This window comes from Dicentrarchus labrax, unplaced genomic scaffold (genome assembly GCF_905237075.1).
Source record: "Dicentrarchus labrax unplaced genomic scaffold, dlabrax2021, whole genome shotgun sequence".
NCBI classification, from domain to species: domain Eukaryota; kingdom Metazoa; phylum Chordata; class Actinopteri; family Moronidae; genus Dicentrarchus; species Dicentrarchus labrax.
The window spans coordinates 9,575,714-9,593,909 of NW_026136717.1; the positions used below are offsets into that span (position 1 = coordinate 9,575,714).

Genomic DNA, 18,196 nt, shown 5'->3' on the forward strand with positions numbered 1-18,196 from the left:
ACAGGATAACACACTCTAGGACAAAATTACTTTTTGCCATCTTGACAAGATCAAAGATCATGAAAGAACAAAATTAATATTGTTTACTGTGTGTGTATTGATTTTAGTGTTTATTTGTATTTCAGTCTTGTGTAACTGTGATCCTAAAGTGAATCTTGGATATTATGACAGAAGATGACCAGACTGCAGCAGACTGAATATGTAAATCTTGATTAGATACACAGTCACTATAGTTGTCCGGCTTTCAGTAAATTATCTATTAAATAAGTATTAATAACTAATAAGGAGTTTACATTAAACATTTTCTTCAAAAGGAAAATCACATTTAAATATCATTTTTTTAAATTTATTTTCTGTACTCTGTACTTTGTAAGGCTAAATAAATTGACCAACAATAGTTATGTCAAGAATTTAATTCAGGCATTTCTTGAAGGTGTGGGATAAATGACACATGGCACACCGAACCTATTAATTTCCAAAAGTCTACTCAAAATACAACCGTTCATCTTTCCAGTTAAATTGAATTCACTTCTTCCAACTTAAAATAGTAAGGTACTCAAATTACCTGAGATAAGTTTGCATACAAACCAAAAAGATTGAAATCAGCCATAAACCTCTAGGACATATATATATATATATATATTTTAACATATTTTTTAACAGCTATTATATCAACTTAAGGCAGATGGTAATATTTTGGGAACACCAGTTGTGTATTCCATGTACAAAAAGACTTTTTGTAGGCCACACATACACACAATTGTACAAATGCATACATGAATTATACAGAAGCAATTACTTCTACAAAAACAAGCAATGCATTACAGCATGATGCTTTTACTGCGCTGACACTTAAGACTGAAATGTTACAAGGTTTGACTGAATTTGGGTTGAACGGTGAGCTTCTTTTACACTTAAAGTATTTTACGACACTTTTGGCACAAACCTGATTTTGTAAAAAAAATAAATCAATCCAACAAGAACAGATCGTTTTTCCCCTTGTTGGATTGTTGTGTGGCAGTTTTAGAAAACAAGCTTTACATTTGGTCCCTGATCTTTTTTCCTTTGATGCCTCTCTGCATCGTCCGCGGCCCTTTCCTCTTTCTCATTACAAATTAAAACAAGTCTCAAACATCCCTTTTTAGTTCCAATCGTGACTCGTTCAGTATAGAAAAGAAATAAATTTACTTCGGGACACATTAGTTGGTCCTTGTTCCTCTATGTGGAGCAACAGCTGTGTTCATTTCATATTTATGTCAGGACTCCAAAACAAAACGTTTTCTGCGTCACTGCGCACTGTGAAGATCATATCTCTGCTATAAATGGTCAAAGAATCAGATTTTTTTTTGGTGGGGGACGTGTGTGAATCGAATGCTTTCAATCACTCATTGTGTAATGACAGGAATAATTCTCGTTCTGGCAGCAGAGGCTTTTAGTTTGGCATTGTTTCTGCTAAACTATAAAGTACCTGGTACTGTGGACACACTATTAAAATGTTTTTTTTTTTACTACATTTGCCACTAAGACAGCAATAGTGTGATAAAACGTAGAAATGTCTATAAGTTGTTTAAATACTGTAAAATTTATCTGGACTTTATTCAAAAAGAAATTAAGATTTTAAAATTAGTTACAGGAGAAAGTCATGTATAGCAAAGACTGGCAAACTTTCTTTTTAAAGTGAACGTCTACAGTATTGCCCACAAATAACCCCTTGTCTTGACACTAAATCAACAAAGTGAAATGAAGAAACGCTTGACTCAATTGACTGCGCAGTGGAGATCTATGTTGTATTGCTTATGCCAATGGGCTTTATGCCAAAATGCATTCCAGCCTGAGGCACTGATGTCATTCCGGTCTCCACAGTCCATCACACACAAGTATCTGTGCGGGAAATTGCTGGATGTGTTGTCCATTTCATTTCTCCAGTTTTACTTGGAAGTTCCTCAAGTGGACAAGTGGTTATTTGAAGATCATACTGTGTGTATACTAAAGCGTGTTGGAAAGGCAGCTTTGGACTCTCGAGGTTAAATCTCAAAAGGCTCTCCCTGGTTCCTTCTTTCTTCTTCTGTCTTTGTAAAACGCTTAAAGTTCCATTCCTTAAGAATTCAAATGGAGCCAACTGAGACTGACCCTGTGAGATCTGTGCATGGTCCGTTAGATGCCGTGTTCCTCCCAGGCTGGTTGGGAAGGGGGACGCTGAGGCCAGGCGTTCAGGGGGGTTAAGTGAGCAGCTGCCTGATCTCTCGGTGAACGTAGCAAAGGAAGTCCATGTAGGAAGCTCCGCCGTGCAGGCCTTTATCCTCCACCAGGAACTGACGGAACAACAACTCCGGTTTGTCCTTCTGCCTCACGATTTGGAGCTGAGAGGGGGAAAAAAGTAAGCGAATGTGATTTGGTTCCTGTCCAAATGCAAGTTACTGACCATTGATGTATTGGCATGTGACTAATGGTTGTTTAGGTATGCATAACATGTTTCACATCCATGTAAACCTCTCTCGTTTGTTTGGTTTGTATGTGTTTTTGTTTCATTTGAAGATTGGGATTGATTTAGAGTAATAAATGTTATTCTAACTAATTAGTCTCCTGTAATTGAGTTCAATTATATCATACAGTTTCCTTGCCTATCCATTTAGACACTGATATAATTTGCATTCTTGAGCTGTAGTTAATTAGCTGGTTTAAGCAACATGACAATAAAAAATATTAAATGAGGTTGTTGTAGCAGTTGTGGGGGAAAACATTTGCTTACTTATTTGCCCCACTAGAGGGAGGCAGAGATCATTAAAAGCTGCATGGCAGTTAGCTTAGTTTGTTCTACCCTATTGTTTTCTCTGGTACTAATGAATTTGGTTTTAAACTAAAGATCTTGGGAGTATGTTGCTGCTCTAGATATCTTACTTTCATGGAGTTCGGCCTCTTTTCAAGCAGGCCAGTGATGATGGATCGGATCTTCTTTGACAATGGGTTGTCCAGTTCCGGCAGGGCACACTGAAAAACACAATTAGTAGTTTTGTTAAGTCTAAAATAAGAGTTTAAAAAGTCACTGGCACTATTTCAACACTATACAATATATTATACTTGGAGGTGTAAAAGAACATTGATCCAGCATGATGTATTGATTTGAGGAACAGCCTTGATTTATTAAGTTGAGATCATTTGAAAACAGTATTAAATGAAGTCATAATAATACTGCCGACTGTCTGCCTACTTTGGCACATTTCTGCTGTTTCCTTCTCTTATGTACCAGTACCAAGTGTAGTTTGAGCTCTGCTTTCAAAATAAATGTGCATCTTTGAACTTTGTGTGAGATTTATGTGTTTAATTACAGCATTCAGTTTAGCTCATTTTACAGGCTAAACTGGTCTACTATTTGGATGTATCAAATTATTCATACTGGATCAAATCGTGGTCAGATGTAAGGTTTTATTACGAATTCAATCTCTGACTTGAGTTATGAAGTGTCTCAAAAGTGGATTTGTAATTCCGAGGCGTACTGCCTAACCAAACACCCAGACATTCTCTTACTGTACTGTAATGCCTCCAGGCACAACAGATATCTCCTTTTACATCTCTAAAAAACAGATACTGTTTCATTTGGTTTCTAAATATGTTTACGTCAAAGTGCTATTATTCTGACCATGTGTCCTTGCAGGTGGGCGAGGGAGGGCAGGTTAAGGATGTTCTGGATGAGGTCTGGCGGGCTCGCTTGGCCCAGCCACAAAAACATGGAGTGGCCGTTCTCCAGCAGGAACATGCCAGAGTCCGTCAGACGCTCCTCTGAACAGCGCAGTGGAGCAGGCGGGGCCTCGCTGCTGACGTCCGTGTTGTGCTGAAAGAAATGACACATTTATTAGATTACAACGCTGTCTGACATTTCCCTCCAAGATGTGAGTGCTCACAAAGAACTTGTGACCATAATTCATTAGATTTTAAACGTAGAAGGTAAATACACCCTTCTATTTGCATTAATGTAATATATATGTATGTATGTATGTATGTATGTGTATATATATATATATATAAATAAAAAAACCACTCAAAGATTCAAAATTTGAGTGGATTTATCTCACCAGTGAAAAAAGGAAGTATGAAAGGACAGTGAGTGTCCTTAAAAAAAGTTTCTGTACACTCAGTGTGTGTGAGTTTGTCCCCTACCAGTGGGATGAGGCGTGGGTAAAGCAGCAGCTGTGTGTCCTCCACCCCCATGCCCATGACCGACAGCCTTTGATGGGCCCTGTCGTCTGTTGAGAGCTCTGTGCTGCCCACCAAGGGAGCAGTTTTCATGAGGCTGTTCATGTAGACTGGGAACACCTTCATGGCATCAGGCAGGATCAGCTACATATGGATACAGGCATAAAAAGGTCACCTTGTGAGAGACGGCGTAATAAAAATCTGTAGTTACAGACACAATCAATCCACATCAAGGAGTTCTTTGTATCGTAAAAATCAAATCTTCAATTCAACCAATTATATTCCAGGTGTTGTCCTGATCTGACCTGGCTGGCTGCGGAGGGGCTGGCACAGTTCTTTCTGTAGCAGGCCAGCATGTGAGCTGTCTGGTTGACCAGGATCTCCTTCACATTCTTTAGAGGCTGGTTCAATATGGCACGGTAAGCTGAGTGGGCATGAGAAAAGTTTGGTTAAAAGACGAGGAGAGAGGGATGGGAGGAGCAGAGGGGGCTAACTGGCAGCTACGGATAAGCAGGGGAGTAAAACGGGATAAAGGATGAAAGAAAAGAAAAAAAATAAATCCAGCAGGCGGGGAAGAAAGAGCGCACAAGGGAGCTAAAGAGTAGCAGGACCAATGAAAGAAGGTAACTGAAGGTCAGTAATACAGCTGTACTTAAGGCTCGTCTGTATTTTATGTGAAACGTGGCCCCTTAATCCCACAACTCATTCTTCTTTTACTCATAAATCTTAGTAGATTATCAAGTGATGCATGGGGTAAATTCAACAAAGGTCAGGATGATACCACAGCACATCAACTGTCTACATCTGCATTTCATTACATCCCCAAAGGAATGAGTGCCGACTGTATGGAGTGACTCCCTCCTGAAATAAAGAGCTGCTCAATGCACCATGGGAGGAAACATACATATTTTTTGCATTTGTCTATGGTGTGACAATATCTTAAATGAGGACAGTCACCTGATTTGGCAAAGAAGTTGATGAGTGAGTCAGTCTCGCAGCTCTTGTACAGCTCCGATAACTGCAAGCTGCAGTTCAGACTGAGGTTATGGATGCGGAGACGTCGCTCTCCGTTGATGGTGGTGTACAGCAATGCACACTGGGAAATGGGTTGCAAACAACAGTTATAACCAAGCCATAGAGATTTGATTCCTTCTGACAAACCAAAACCAATTGCAAATAAGGCACGTTTATAAAACGTATACCTGCATGAGCGCCCCAGTCTCCTCACTGAGCGTATCATCGTGCTTCAACTCTACGGTCAACGCCTTCTCGCAATCCACAGCCGCCATCTCTATATCTGTGGTGTTGTTCATGTGGATGGCTCCAAAGAAGTCTGTGGCTCTGAAGCCTAAGAAATGTTTTAATTACTGAGTGGCATATCCTTGTTGTACTGTACATGGGTAGTCTTGGGTAAGTCTTTCACTATTCCTCACCTGTACTGGTACGAACACGCATGATGGCGTCAAATCCGATGTTCTTCTGCACATCTTTCCTCAGCTCCCTCAGGAAATGCTCCCCGTCGGTCTCCACCTGGCAACATCGAGTACATTCAAGTCAGAAGCAAATATTTTATCTGTATAAGCTCTAACCAGAAGATGGCAGTGTTGCCACAATTTGGTGCCATATCAGTGATGAGCAAAAAACGGGGCTCATAAATGTAACTTAACACAAATAGTTCAGTCTAATACCAAAAAAGGTGATTTACTGAAATGTCAGTTTGGGCAAAACTACAAAATAAATGAACACAAAATAAGATGATGTATTGTAGCTCCTGGTGACAGATAATGTTATGAGTTTAAAACCTGCATTTTACATTTATTTATGAAGTTTTTCAGTGTATGTGTGTTAAACTGCATTGTATTGCCTCTGCATGTGGAACGTTTGTACAGTTTGAAGCAATTTCCCAAGCTTGTTGCACTATTCCTAAGGGACTAGTCCATAATAGACAGTGGGTACTGTGCCAGAGTCATTATGTGGCAACAACTAGCTTTTATTAGGCTGTTAAATTTTGACTCCTCAGTCTAATAAAAAAAGAAATAAAAAACTGCCATATTGTCCATATCCTTTATATGTCTGCATGCAGCATCATCTTGCGTACTGAGAAAGCTAGCATGGACTGTAAAGAGGTGTGCCTGTTGAATGCTGTACCTGGAAGTTGTTGTATTTGTAGACGGAGCCTCCGGTGTGCGAGGGCACATCAGCCATGGTTGCCAAGTCCACGTACTGGCTGGGGAAGAGGAAGAGATCCACACAGCAGCCCTGCGCCACACAGTCCTTAGACAGCTGCTCATACACTCCTTTCTGAGGCTGGAACAAGGTCTGAGGAAACAATAGAGAATAAATTGATTTGGTGCAAATCCTGTTTACAGAATTTTTTGTTGTTGTTACATAATTATCTACTGCCAATGCTTACTGTGAGTAAATTAAGCCCTGGCCTGCACTGTGAATAAGCTGTACAATAGTTCACTCAAAAGTTCACTCATCATAAAAAGCTACTCACTTTCTCTTTCTCCGTGTTGACCAGCTTCTTGTCATCCCTGTTCTTCAGCTTGCCAGGAGCCTCAGCAGTGGGCATGGAGGAGTGGAAGATGAAGAGCTTTCCACTACATTCTGCTGCCTGGAGTGGAGAGAATGATGAGAGAGAGTGATAAGATCTCCAAAAGAAAGGTCATTAAGGTGTGTAGCGTGCTCCTTCCTGACATGTTGCCCATAGCTTTACAATGAAATCTCATGAGGTCACAAGGTGCAAACTCCCACTCCTGCAAAGGATCAAATTCTTCTCTTCATAATAATAATACACTTTATTTACAGAGTTCTCCCCTGTGTGGCAAAATAAACTGATAAAGAGAAGTTAAAGATGTAAGCAATACCCAAAATGAAAATATGAACATGAACAACAGTAAGTCTCAGACTTTTTTGCTGTGGTGTAATGTCACAACTGCTTCCAATTAAAAGCTGTGTGTGAACTTTTTTCCTTTACTGTGCGCCAGAAGACTGACCTCATATCACTGGGAAAGTTTGTTGGACTTTAAAGTAAACCCAAACATATCAGGGAGAGAAAAAAGAAACAGTTGAGTTGATAGGTTGAATGAGTTCAGACGTCAATACCACAGGGTGAGCAATGCCTCTGAAATATGTTGACAAACTGAAACAATCTTCTGGGTGCAGAGCAGTTCAAATCGATTGCCCCTTTTAAAAAACAGTCTGTTATGTGTTTTGGCTGCACTACATTCTATTGGAATCTATGAGTATAGTGGTAAAAATTCAAAGAGACCAGTGTGAAACTGCTGCTAATCAAAATGTAGCTTGTCAAATAGGAAGCTTCCAATTGTGCTAATGATGTTAGAACAATCTACATCGAAGCCCGTAGCAGCCGCACATGACTGAGGGAGCTTGCAGAAGGCCTCTAATCTCCCACTTTATGTTGATGGATGTCGCACTGTGGCTAACCTTGAATGCCTCCACGCCGGCCTGGATGACAGGGGCAAAGACCGTTTCACTCTCGTTGGTGTCTGCAAACATGTCAGGGATCTGGTCCAGGAGGCTAGAGTGGAGAGAGAGAGGATTAGTGCTAGGTCGTTTTAAGTAAAAGACTGAATATTGACTCAGTGTTTTGTCTGTCGTGCTTTTGTTTTTTACTTTTTAATTGTTGAAATATTTGACTGAAGCCATGTTAACCTCCATAACATATTAAATAGTATTCCGTCCAGTGATATAAAGACAAACTAACATTTATTTTGTTTGTCTCAATTAAACTCCACATAATTCTTGAGACAGCATGCATAATTCTCCGACTACTGCATGGGGCATCCAATCCAATCCAATCAAGATAAACAGTTCGTCCACAAATTAATGAAAAGTTGTATCTTACTTGGAGATAACGGCCCTCGATTCCTGGTAGTTGACAAGGAAGCCATCAAGCAGTGGGACAAACATCTCAGCTGTGTCTGAAACCACCATCATCTGGGGCTGAGCCAGAGCGCTCTTCACATTGTAGAAGTGAAGGATCTTGTTGTAGGTGACAAAGCCGACCTTAATCGCAGAGCTCTCCGCACCTTCCTCTCTGGTGAGGGAGAACAAGCATTAGTTCATTCCAGGATGTTTTGGAGTAAGTCTGTTGAAATGATATTAACAATGGCTGCATGTGTGCCGTGTGTAAAATTTTCTTCAAGATGTCATAGCTGTGTTTGTGCTTTCTGTAATGTTTACAAGAATCTACTGTCATTGGTGAGATCTGACTGCTTTCAGGACCTTTTTGGTCTCTACTACCACCATAACACCCCTGTTCTATAAAACAGTAAAGCATAGACAATGTTACTTAAATAACATGAAATTGGGAGTTTTCTAGTGCAAATCTGGTTTATCTTTGTGATATACCATTTCTCCGCCATGTCAAATTGTATGAACATTCATCCAGGAGTGGAATAACATCCAACATGGGCTTGTTTATTAATGTTTAAGCTAACGTCCTTAGTGGTGATCCAAAGAGAAAGGAAGGATATTGCTTCAGGTTTATCCAAGTTAATGTTGGTTGTAGTTGTTGGAAAAAACAACTGTACCCATTTACTTGTGAGTCATGCCTGCTAGTTTTTTCTTTGTCTTTTTCTCAGGATTACAGTCAATTTGCTTCCAGATTCACACTGTTAAAAAAGAGGCTAACACTTTGTTTTACATGTTCGTTTTTTCCTCATCATTTCCTAGGAATCTTTCTGCAAAGAACTTTGTGAATTGGTATCATTACTACTACTATTATTACTTATAGGGAAAACATTGCCTTCCATGATATAACTGTTTTATTTAAGCCAAAGTAAATACAGATTTATTATTATTTTTTATTTGAAAATGTTATGGTTGCCTACAGGCAAATTTCCCATTTTTGCAGTTTCAGCCAACTCTTTGTGCTCTAAAAGAAATTATATATTAAACAAGCAAATAATTTCAATTAATTAATTGGAAGTGTAACAATTAATTAATTAATGTAACAGCCCTTGTTTGTTACCCTTTAACTAGCAAATTCCCAAATAATTTCCTGGAAAATGTTTTTTGCCTTTAGTAGATAAATAATGCCAATGCCACTGCCAATAAAGACATGATGAATTCCAGAATTTACCAGAATACTGTGAAATGGGGTGTGGAACTGGTAGCTAGCATGAACCAAAAACCATACATCAAAACCTTTCACCATGATAGTAATTTAAAAGCATTCTTTACTGACACTGCCAACTGCAGTTTGTAGGTCTCTCTTTTTAAATCATGTAGACACTAAGGAACATGTAATGTGTCTTAAAACAGTTACTGCAAACCCCCTTGAAGTAAATAAGCCTCCAGTCAGCCATGAGCCCACAGCTCTATGAACATTAGTCACAGGTGCTGTTACACATAACAGATTCAGAGTGGATGAGTTTATTTTGTTCTTTCTCATACCAGACAGTGATGATAAAAAATGCCTATGTCTACATCTGCCTTTACTTAAACTGGACTCTAGCTTTATCTTGAGTGAATTAAACATGCATCTGGCAAATACTGCAAAATTACATGAACTATATAAAAATGCAGGGTGTCCAAGCGCTTTCATCTAGTGGCTGTAAAAACAAAAGTAAAAATTCAAACACAGCTGAAGAGGGGAGCTTATCTGGAGTATACTTCTACTAAGTGTTTTAAGGATGATGTCATGGCAGCAGACAAATATGGACATATTGCTGCTGGCACTAATGAGGTGGAGCAAGGAAAAGAAAGTTTCCAAGTTATTTTAGGAGCTAACAGATTGAAGTACGCCATCCTCTTCTCTGAGATAAATCAAAAACTCACTTTCAGAGTCATGCTTACCACAAAACCAGAGATGTCTGTATAACAAAGCTTTTTGTTTTGTTGTTCTTTTGGGTGCCTTTCTGAGATGAGAGCCTGCACTATAATATTTTCCAACTTTGGCAGCCTTGGCTCCCTCCCTAACTGATACCCACCATCTGCAAAACTTCATGCAAGAGTATTCAGCTGATGAGAACAAATAGTTGGCTTGGTGTTTAAGATTTGAGGGGAGTCCTTTTTTGGCAAAGCATATGTTGGATGGGAAACCGCATTTTAGCATATTAGCAGATGATACATATTATATTCCTCGCCTTCTTTCTGAATTATTGCATGTACCTGGGCAGATTTTCCAGAAGAGTCTTCAGCTCATCACATATCAGTCTGACCAGTCCACTTTTAATGTTGTTGTACGACACGTCAATCATAAAAATGTAGGCAGGAGGGTTTGGGCGCTTGTTGTTCTGCGTGAAGAGAAGGCAGCAGGTGAAATGGATTATTTACTGGTTACTCTTTTAAAATCTTTCATGGCTAGCTTGACAGGCATGCAGCAAAATATACATAATTTCAAAAGGAAATGAGAAAAAAATTTCCGTGCGCAAACTTGAAGCTCTTGAATAACCTAGTCATAAGCAAACAAATTATTCCTCTTTTCAGTCTTGTATCCTATAATTTAAGGCCTTAATCATAGCATATCAACAGAGGCCTGGGGACTACCGTTATGCCTTCCACCTCACATTTCTCTTATTAGTTTTTAAAATACTACAGATGTTTTCATTTGTGCTTGCTTATAACTTGGGGTAGCTGTGAAGAGACCAAGGCAGTTATGAATTCCTGAATGGAGGGCGATGGAGTGAGTGTGAGGGGGACTGTCTGTAAAGACACTGTTATGTTTCCACAGTTACAAGACACACACCTTGCAGGATTTTGTTTAATAGCTGGCCCACAGAGGCTGTTTATGAGTCTTAATAAACAAAGCAAAAGTAGGCCAGTGGAGTGACTCAGCTTTGCCAGCGTTTACTGTGCCCCTCTGATGTTGTTCTCAACAGCCACAGCCTCCATGGGGACATGCAGCTGACTGGTATCGCTGTCTTTTCAGTGTTTAGAAAAGAACTAAGCTGAATACTGAGAAGCATCCACTTTCAGTTAAGTGACAAATCTTTAGTGACACTTTCTGGGTTAAATCATCTATGCGTTGAATCTGCTTTACACCAGCAAACAATCCCTGAATGTACGTGTTTGACTCTATTGACCGACCTAATCCACTCTGCATAATGTGTATTGAATAACAGCCGAAAGATCTTTAGTAGTTGTTCTATACCTTGCAGTATTCCATGGTGGCTATAAACTCATAGGACCCCAGGGACAGCTCAGGTCTCTCGTAGAGGTCCACCCTCCGGCCCATGTGGTCAAGATGTTGGAAATAGAACACTGGCACTACGGTGAGACAAAGAAATACAATTTAAAAAAATATATTCATAGTTTTATTCACAGAACCTGTATCTTTTCCTTTAAAATAAATTAATTTCCTTTTTGATTTAAAAAGTTGGTGTAATGCATCTTTTTCTGGCTGCTGAACATGTTTAGGATGACATAGATTTATCTGTGTACCTTCATTGACACAGTTGCAGAAACCACACTGGAAGCGACGACCTCCATCAATAAACTGCATGTAGGGACACATGTAGGCCTTGCATCGATTGCAGCGGATTGGGCCTGTCTCACCATGGTTCACAACATATAGAGGAGTCTACACAGGGACACACACAAAAAGACATTATGGTCATGTTTTCAGCAGCTCTTCCAAAATAAAATCAGGCGCTTATCTCAAAGAAACTCTCAAAACTGTTCTATAAAAGGACATCGATGTCTGTAACAGCTGTAAAATCAATCAATCAAAATAAATTCTTCAGTGTGTACAGAAAAGCACATCTAATACACAATGTGAGGATAAGAGTTTATTTCTTTCAATCTAGAATTATTGTAAGTGCCTATTTACTGTACTTTCACCAACTCTTGCACATACTGTACCGATTCCATGGCACCCAAACAACACACATTGCACTTTCATATACAGAACATTTGTCTGTCGTAGATGAAGCTGTTTAATATACATACCACAGCACTGTTACTGTGTATTATATGCAGGACTGCAGATAATAGAGACTGTCTTTACACTATTTATCTAAGGCTCCGTGCAGGCTTTGACACAACATTAATTTAAAATGTTTGCTTCAAATGGTCTTAACTACCATAAAACACATACAGACAAGGCAGCAAGCAGGTTTATTATTAGATTGGAGACTTCAAGGTGCAGAGTAAAAAGGTTTACATTATCTGAGGGCTGTTTACCCAGTGCCTGTTGCATGACAAGACAATGGATACAGCGTCCAAGCACAACAGCATGCTCTTCTGAGTTATGAACACACTCAGAGCAAATTTTACTATTTGGGTGGAATTGTAGTGTGATAATGCCCCGTGTTGCACATGATGGACTCAAATGTGAGAGTGCAACGCACTCAAGTTTGATTCCTTTTGTATAAACCTCCTTTCTTCTTCAGTGGTCCCTGCAGATCTGACATGAGCTAATTAGTCTAAAGTCAGATGAGAGAAAGCTAACATTGCCTAAAAAGGCCAATTGGTGCCTGGGACAAGGCGAGTGGAGGGGGAAAATATCTAAGGCAGGATTCTTGGACCACATATGATCCAACAGGAGGTCATTCACAGGACAAATTAACATTTGTACACAGACACGTCTATAAAGAAGTACATTTGGTGGTTGCACATTTTACTGCCCCAAACTGACTTTTATTTTTTATTTTAAAATAAAAATCTCTTTTTAAAAATAAAAACAGGTATATGCCACATGTCTCAATTAAGGCCATAACTACGTAAGAACTGCTATAACAGCTGGATTCACAATATATAAAAAAAATTGTGTGACTCAAATGGAAGAACGTAAACAAATCCTCCGTGACAAATGCAATAGTTGGTGTCCGTACTGCAGAAAAACATGAGTCATAAGTGTTGTTGTTTTTGAAATGACACGGTGCACTCTAAGGATAGAAATGCTTTGTTGTGGGACGAATGTTTTAGCATGCAATGTTTCAAATATAGATAGAGTTTAGGCCCACCCAAGAAGATGGTATTGTATTGTATTGTATGATTATCTTTCCTTTCAAGAGTCTGCATGGATTTATCTTGGTTGGTTTATCTTAGCAGGTGATTACGTATTGTTGATATTATTTGAACCTTTGCTTTTAGATAAGACAATTGACTTCAAGTTATATGTAAAACCATGACTTACCTCATTCTTGGGCAAAGTGGCAAAGGGTTTAATGATGGTAGCCAGGGGGACTTGGCACTGTTTGGCCAGATCCGCGGTGCAAGGTAGGGAGTAGGTGGTACAGCGCATGAACCTGGGACTGGCGTTGCCTGGGATTAACAAAAAGAAGAGGACCACTCTCTTACAAAGAAGTGTGAACTCTAATTCTGTTTAATTTGGCATTACCAGAAATAAATCAAAAATTACACATTTCCAGGAAATATCTACATTTTGAGCAAAAAAGCTATCAATTATAAAGGACACACCACAAATTACTGAACCTGATGTGGTCAACATGAACAAGTATTCTCTATACATGTATACAAAAACGTGTTTAAAAAAGTTTAATCTACTTTAAAAACAGAAAATGAAAATAAATCAAATTAATTAATTATTAATTGAATGCTCACTTGCGGTTGCTAACATCTACTATACATATTTTGTGTTTAAAGAGAAGTTTAAATGTAATTATGATTTACCTTGGTCCTGTACTGTGAAGTCAGTGGTGACCAGAGGTGGAACCTGTCCTCTGACGTTTGTGCTGTAGACCTGCCCCCCATGTTTCACTTGGTCGTCCTCAATGACTTGGGTCTAAAGCAGACAAGTTATTCATTACAGTATTATCTGATTCATGTTCATAGTTGTTAGGTAGATACCAAGATTTTAAAAACAGATAGTTCATCAATAGTGACAGCTTAACTACATGGCAAGCAAATAGTGCAATGTTCACCGAATTTATGTTTGTATTTGCTTGATTATATGCCCAAATGTGAGAGCAAATATCTCCAACCATTTTACTGTAATCCTAATTTGCATATAACTAATAAAGTCCTTCAAAAGAGATGCTGTACCAGACACCTTTTCTAGAATTAATAAGGGACTGTTTCAGGACAGAAAATGTGGAATGAGCTGTGTGAAGGTATGCGGTCCCAGGAGGATTAGTTGTCTACTCACTGTGCTGGGGATAGAGTCAGGGTCCAGTTTCTTCTGAGGTGGTCCTGCCAGTCCACCTGGTGCTCCAGGGAAGGCCCCTGGCATACCTGTCTGGGGCCCTGCCATTTGTCCCCCAAACTGGCCTGTACATTAAAATATAGGATATACTGGCTATTAAATGGCACTTATTTGCTACAGTGTAAAGCACACACACATTGTTGACTAATTGTAAGCTGTAGAATAAGTCCTGATCAAACTGCTCCAATACTAGCAATGACAACATGTTGTTTTTTCATGTTTATAAAAAGGATAAATACTGATTCTCTTGCCAGACTCTTCTGTTTTACAGAACTTACAGAACTTCAACAAACAATTATTTTCTCTAACACAGAGCAACCTCAGAGGAGAATCAAGCATCAAAGACACACTACATAAAAAGATGAAACATTTGTCCTGTGTATGGTTAAACGTTTTACTGTGTTGTGGTTTAAAATATTTTTTAAATATTTGCTGTAATGAATTCATAAGCTAATGACCATGTATCAGTGGCAATTCCAGTGAGTAAAAAAGCTGTAATATCCCTCTCATAATACTTCTTTTGACTGGCTTTTTTCTGGTTACAGTGTCACAGTTACCTCCTTGCTGTGGGTATCCTGGTGGACCAGCAGCTCCAGGACCAAGCTGCTGGAATCCTCCAGGGCCTGGAGGTGGCCCCGGAAAGGGTCTTCCCATGCCTGCCATTGGAGGGCCTGCCATCTGAGAGCCTGCCATTGGAGGGCCTGCCATCTGAGAGCCTGCCATTGGAGGGCCTGCCATCTGAGAGCCTGCCATTGGAGGGCCTGCCATTGGCATGGTTGCTGGGGGTGACTGTGGTGGAGACATCTGGGGGGACATGTGGGGTGACTGCAGCCCTGGAGGCATCTGCGGCTGGCCCATTGCTGGAGGAGGGGATATTTGGAAAGGCTGCTGGGCTACAGAGTTTGTTGGAGGAGGAGGAGGGCTCTGCATGGGACCTGAGGCTGGACAATTAAGAAATTAAATTAAGAAATATAATCTAGTGACTACGTTTAGGCTGTACTTTTTGTAATCCCTGTCTCATCCCTTTTACTAAAATACTATAATCAATTAAACCAATTATTTGGCTGCTATGAACTGTTACGAGTATGAATGAGTAAATTGCAAACTTACCATAGTTGCCCAAGTTCATAGCACCCATCTGATTGGTGAGCTGCTGCGCTGGAGGCGGGGCAGCAGAGCCCATGCTGTTGTATGGGGCCTGTAGAGGTTGTCCATAAGCAGCAGAAGCGGCTGGTGGAGCAGGATATCTTAGGGATATAAGCAAGAACTGTTATTAATATACAGCACATACAGTGTGGTCTCATGATGTGCTTAATACGTGAAGATCTGTTGTGTCTAACCCTTGCTGATTGAAATATGTATTTTACTTAAAAATAAGAAAAAAGTAATAGTGGCCTGGCCTTCTATGGCTCATTGTCTGCAGACTTCTTTGTTTCGTGTACTGCAATACTTGCACATTCATGATATCCTTATGTTGATTACAGAGATACAATAAGCCGTGCCAAACAGTTGCTGTTTAGTGAAGATTGTTACCTTTGTGGGTGTGCGCCATTCTGCTGGACATTTGGATTGTATTGACTGGACACTGGAGGTGGAGGCATACCGACAGCAGAGGAGACCGGTGATTTCATCATACCTGCAGTGAGTAACAGACATGATGTTTAGCGTATATTTATGGTTTTCACTGTATCATTCTAGATCTTTTGATGTGGTATATTCAGACAAAGCGAGGCTTGTCAAAGCATCTAAACATGACTCTTAAAGGAATGCTACACTACAAGTGTGTAGTTTGCCTGAAATGGTTGATCCAAACAGAAACCTGGTTCCAATGCTGACCACTGTCAACTGTGGGTGCAGTGGATCTCCATGTTGTTGTCGAGAAAGCATTACAGTTTCTTTGATGTTGTCTTGACTTTCTTTTCTAAAGACCTAAGTGTGTCAGTAGTTCTACTGAGAGTTTAGGGACTTTACAAATGTGTTTGCACTCATACGGAGTTGGCTTCGGTATGCTGTGACATTTACAATAAAAACCAATAAAGTTACTTTATCTTTGCTTGTACTGCCGGTACATAACACGCATGCAATCACAGCAGTATAGCACATGAATTATTAAAGGCCAGACACGATGCGATGACAGATAAAACATGATGACAAACTAAGACATGTACAATATAATAGACAATAACAGCAGATTATTGAAAATATTCCTTTCGGCCCAAAACAGCAAACTTAATTTCTGGATGGTGAACTTCTGTTATTGTTATGGAAAGAAAGAATTGATATAATTCGAGAATGAATAAGTTGATCTTGCTAGGTGGCAAGATTGAACTTGCAAAATGAAAGCCTAACAATCATGTTATTTGAGAAACAATCACAAGAGTATTTTACCTGTTGGTGGAGCAGAAAATGCCTGAGGCGGTCCCCCATAGTGCCCGTACAGGGGCTGTGCAGGACCAGTTCCAAATCCACCTTGGTAGCCCCCCATCCCTGGCTGGGCCTGGGAGTACGGGGGTGCAGCAACATAACCCTGTTGACTCATGTTGATGGGATGACTGTTACTGTATTCTCATGCCAAGATGAATACGTCTTTACAACCTGTTAAGTTGAAAGAGTGAAAATGTAAAGTTAGCACGATGTATACATGTACTTAATTCTGACAGTCAAATCTTATAATTAAGATTTTTTTTACTTAAGGTAGGTACTTTTTGTCTTTATTTTGTGTCCACCCTCCTAAATCCATTTCTTTTGTAAATCTAGCCTGTTTACAAAGCCACACCAACAACAACAACTGATATTTGACCTCATGCAATCATCCACACTGTCACATGGACTTTTGACATTGCTTCTTGAGAGATAAGGCCTATCCTTGTTTGCCAATAGTATCTTCAACATGACTTTCTGTTATGCTGTTAGAAAGAAGTACAATCCAGTGACAGTGAGTTAATATGCAGTGTTGCAACAAACACCATTTTTGCTATTTGAATATCTATATAGGCCATTTTAAAACACTTAACAGTCAAATGCACCTTTACACTTGTCTTAAGTGTGTGGCCTACAGGCTGTCAGTGAGTTTTGCTTTCAACTGCAGTAAATGAAAGTTATAAAAGCAATGGGCCTGTAGACTTCTTCAGGGTGTCAAAGCTTCAAGTTGTTCAACTCCGGCACAACTGGGTCAACAAAAATAACAGCTGCGTACTTACAACTCAACGAAAGCCCTTTATTACCACATATAAACCCATTTAACACATTAAACCTACAGAAGAAGCTTAAAGTAAAATAAATAACCGTGGTTAATTGTTCAGCTCTTGTATCTGCCACTTCCGAGAATTGCCACGTCAAAGACCGTTATGATGGCTAAAGATCTGAGCATCCCTGCCGTCCTTAAATCCACATCCAACTGGACGGACACACATGTTGTTCGTCTTTGTAGTACAATATTTTGGCTATAACATACAGCTGAACGCCTTATCGAAAGTATCCTAACATGACAGCACAGCAGCTCGTTCACTGTTGATTACATATTGATAGGAAACATCTTGCTAGCTACGCGGAAATTACTACAAAGTTTTCCTCTGCACCAGAAGCGCATTCAATTCAAACACAATTACCGTCAAGTAAAGACTTACATGAGACAGAAGTGTTGGCTTCGTGTGTAAATGTTATCGTAGTGGTATTTACCTGAATACCGGGCAGAGTCCTCTTCACTGTGTATTGCCCTCAGTGGAAGCAGAGTGCCACGTCAAACTCCACCAAAGCGCCGGTCGCTGTGTTGGCTACGCGACGACAAATCACGGGTGTCGACACGGAGGAAAATACACTGTTTCCGGTTATACAATTCAAAATAAAATCGTTAATGGTGAATAAACG

The 18,196-nt window shown here is 39.7% G+C and overlaps 1 protein-coding gene across 2 annotated transcripts; it reads right to left on the reverse strand.

Moving 5' to 3' along the window:
* Positions 1–398: 398 nt before the first annotated feature.
* On the reverse strand, positions 399–18,130 carry sec24d (SEC24 homolog D, COPII coat complex component). 2 transcript variants are annotated; one of them, XM_051428810.1, is made up of 24 exons: positions 18,008–18,130; positions 16,718–16,924; positions 15,863–15,965; positions 15,440–15,576; positions 15,016–15,270; positions 14,887–14,985; positions 14,273–14,394; positions 13,798–13,909; positions 13,301–13,428; positions 11,605–11,743; positions 11,315–11,430; positions 10,333–10,457; positions 8,063–8,254; positions 7,642–7,735; positions 6,692–6,808; positions 6,340–6,510; positions 5,625–5,721; positions 5,394–5,539; positions 5,149–5,287; positions 4,497–4,615; positions 4,156–4,335; positions 3,638–3,829; positions 2,899–2,988; positions 399–2,360 (listed from the first exon to the last, which is right to left on the reverse strand). In XM_051428810.1, exons 2-24 carry the CDS (start codon positions 16,866–16,868, stop codon positions 2,220–2,222), a joined length of 3,165 nt encoding a protein of 1,054 aa, XP_051284770.1. In that variant the 5' UTR covers positions 16,869–16,924; positions 18,008–18,130; the 3' UTR covers positions 399–2,219. The 2 variants fall into 2 exon arrangements, with proteins under 2 accessions (XP_051284770.1, XP_051284769.1); XM_051428809.1 differs by having other exon boundaries at positions 14,887–15,270.
* Between the last annotated feature and the right edge of the window lie 66 nt (positions 18,131–18,196).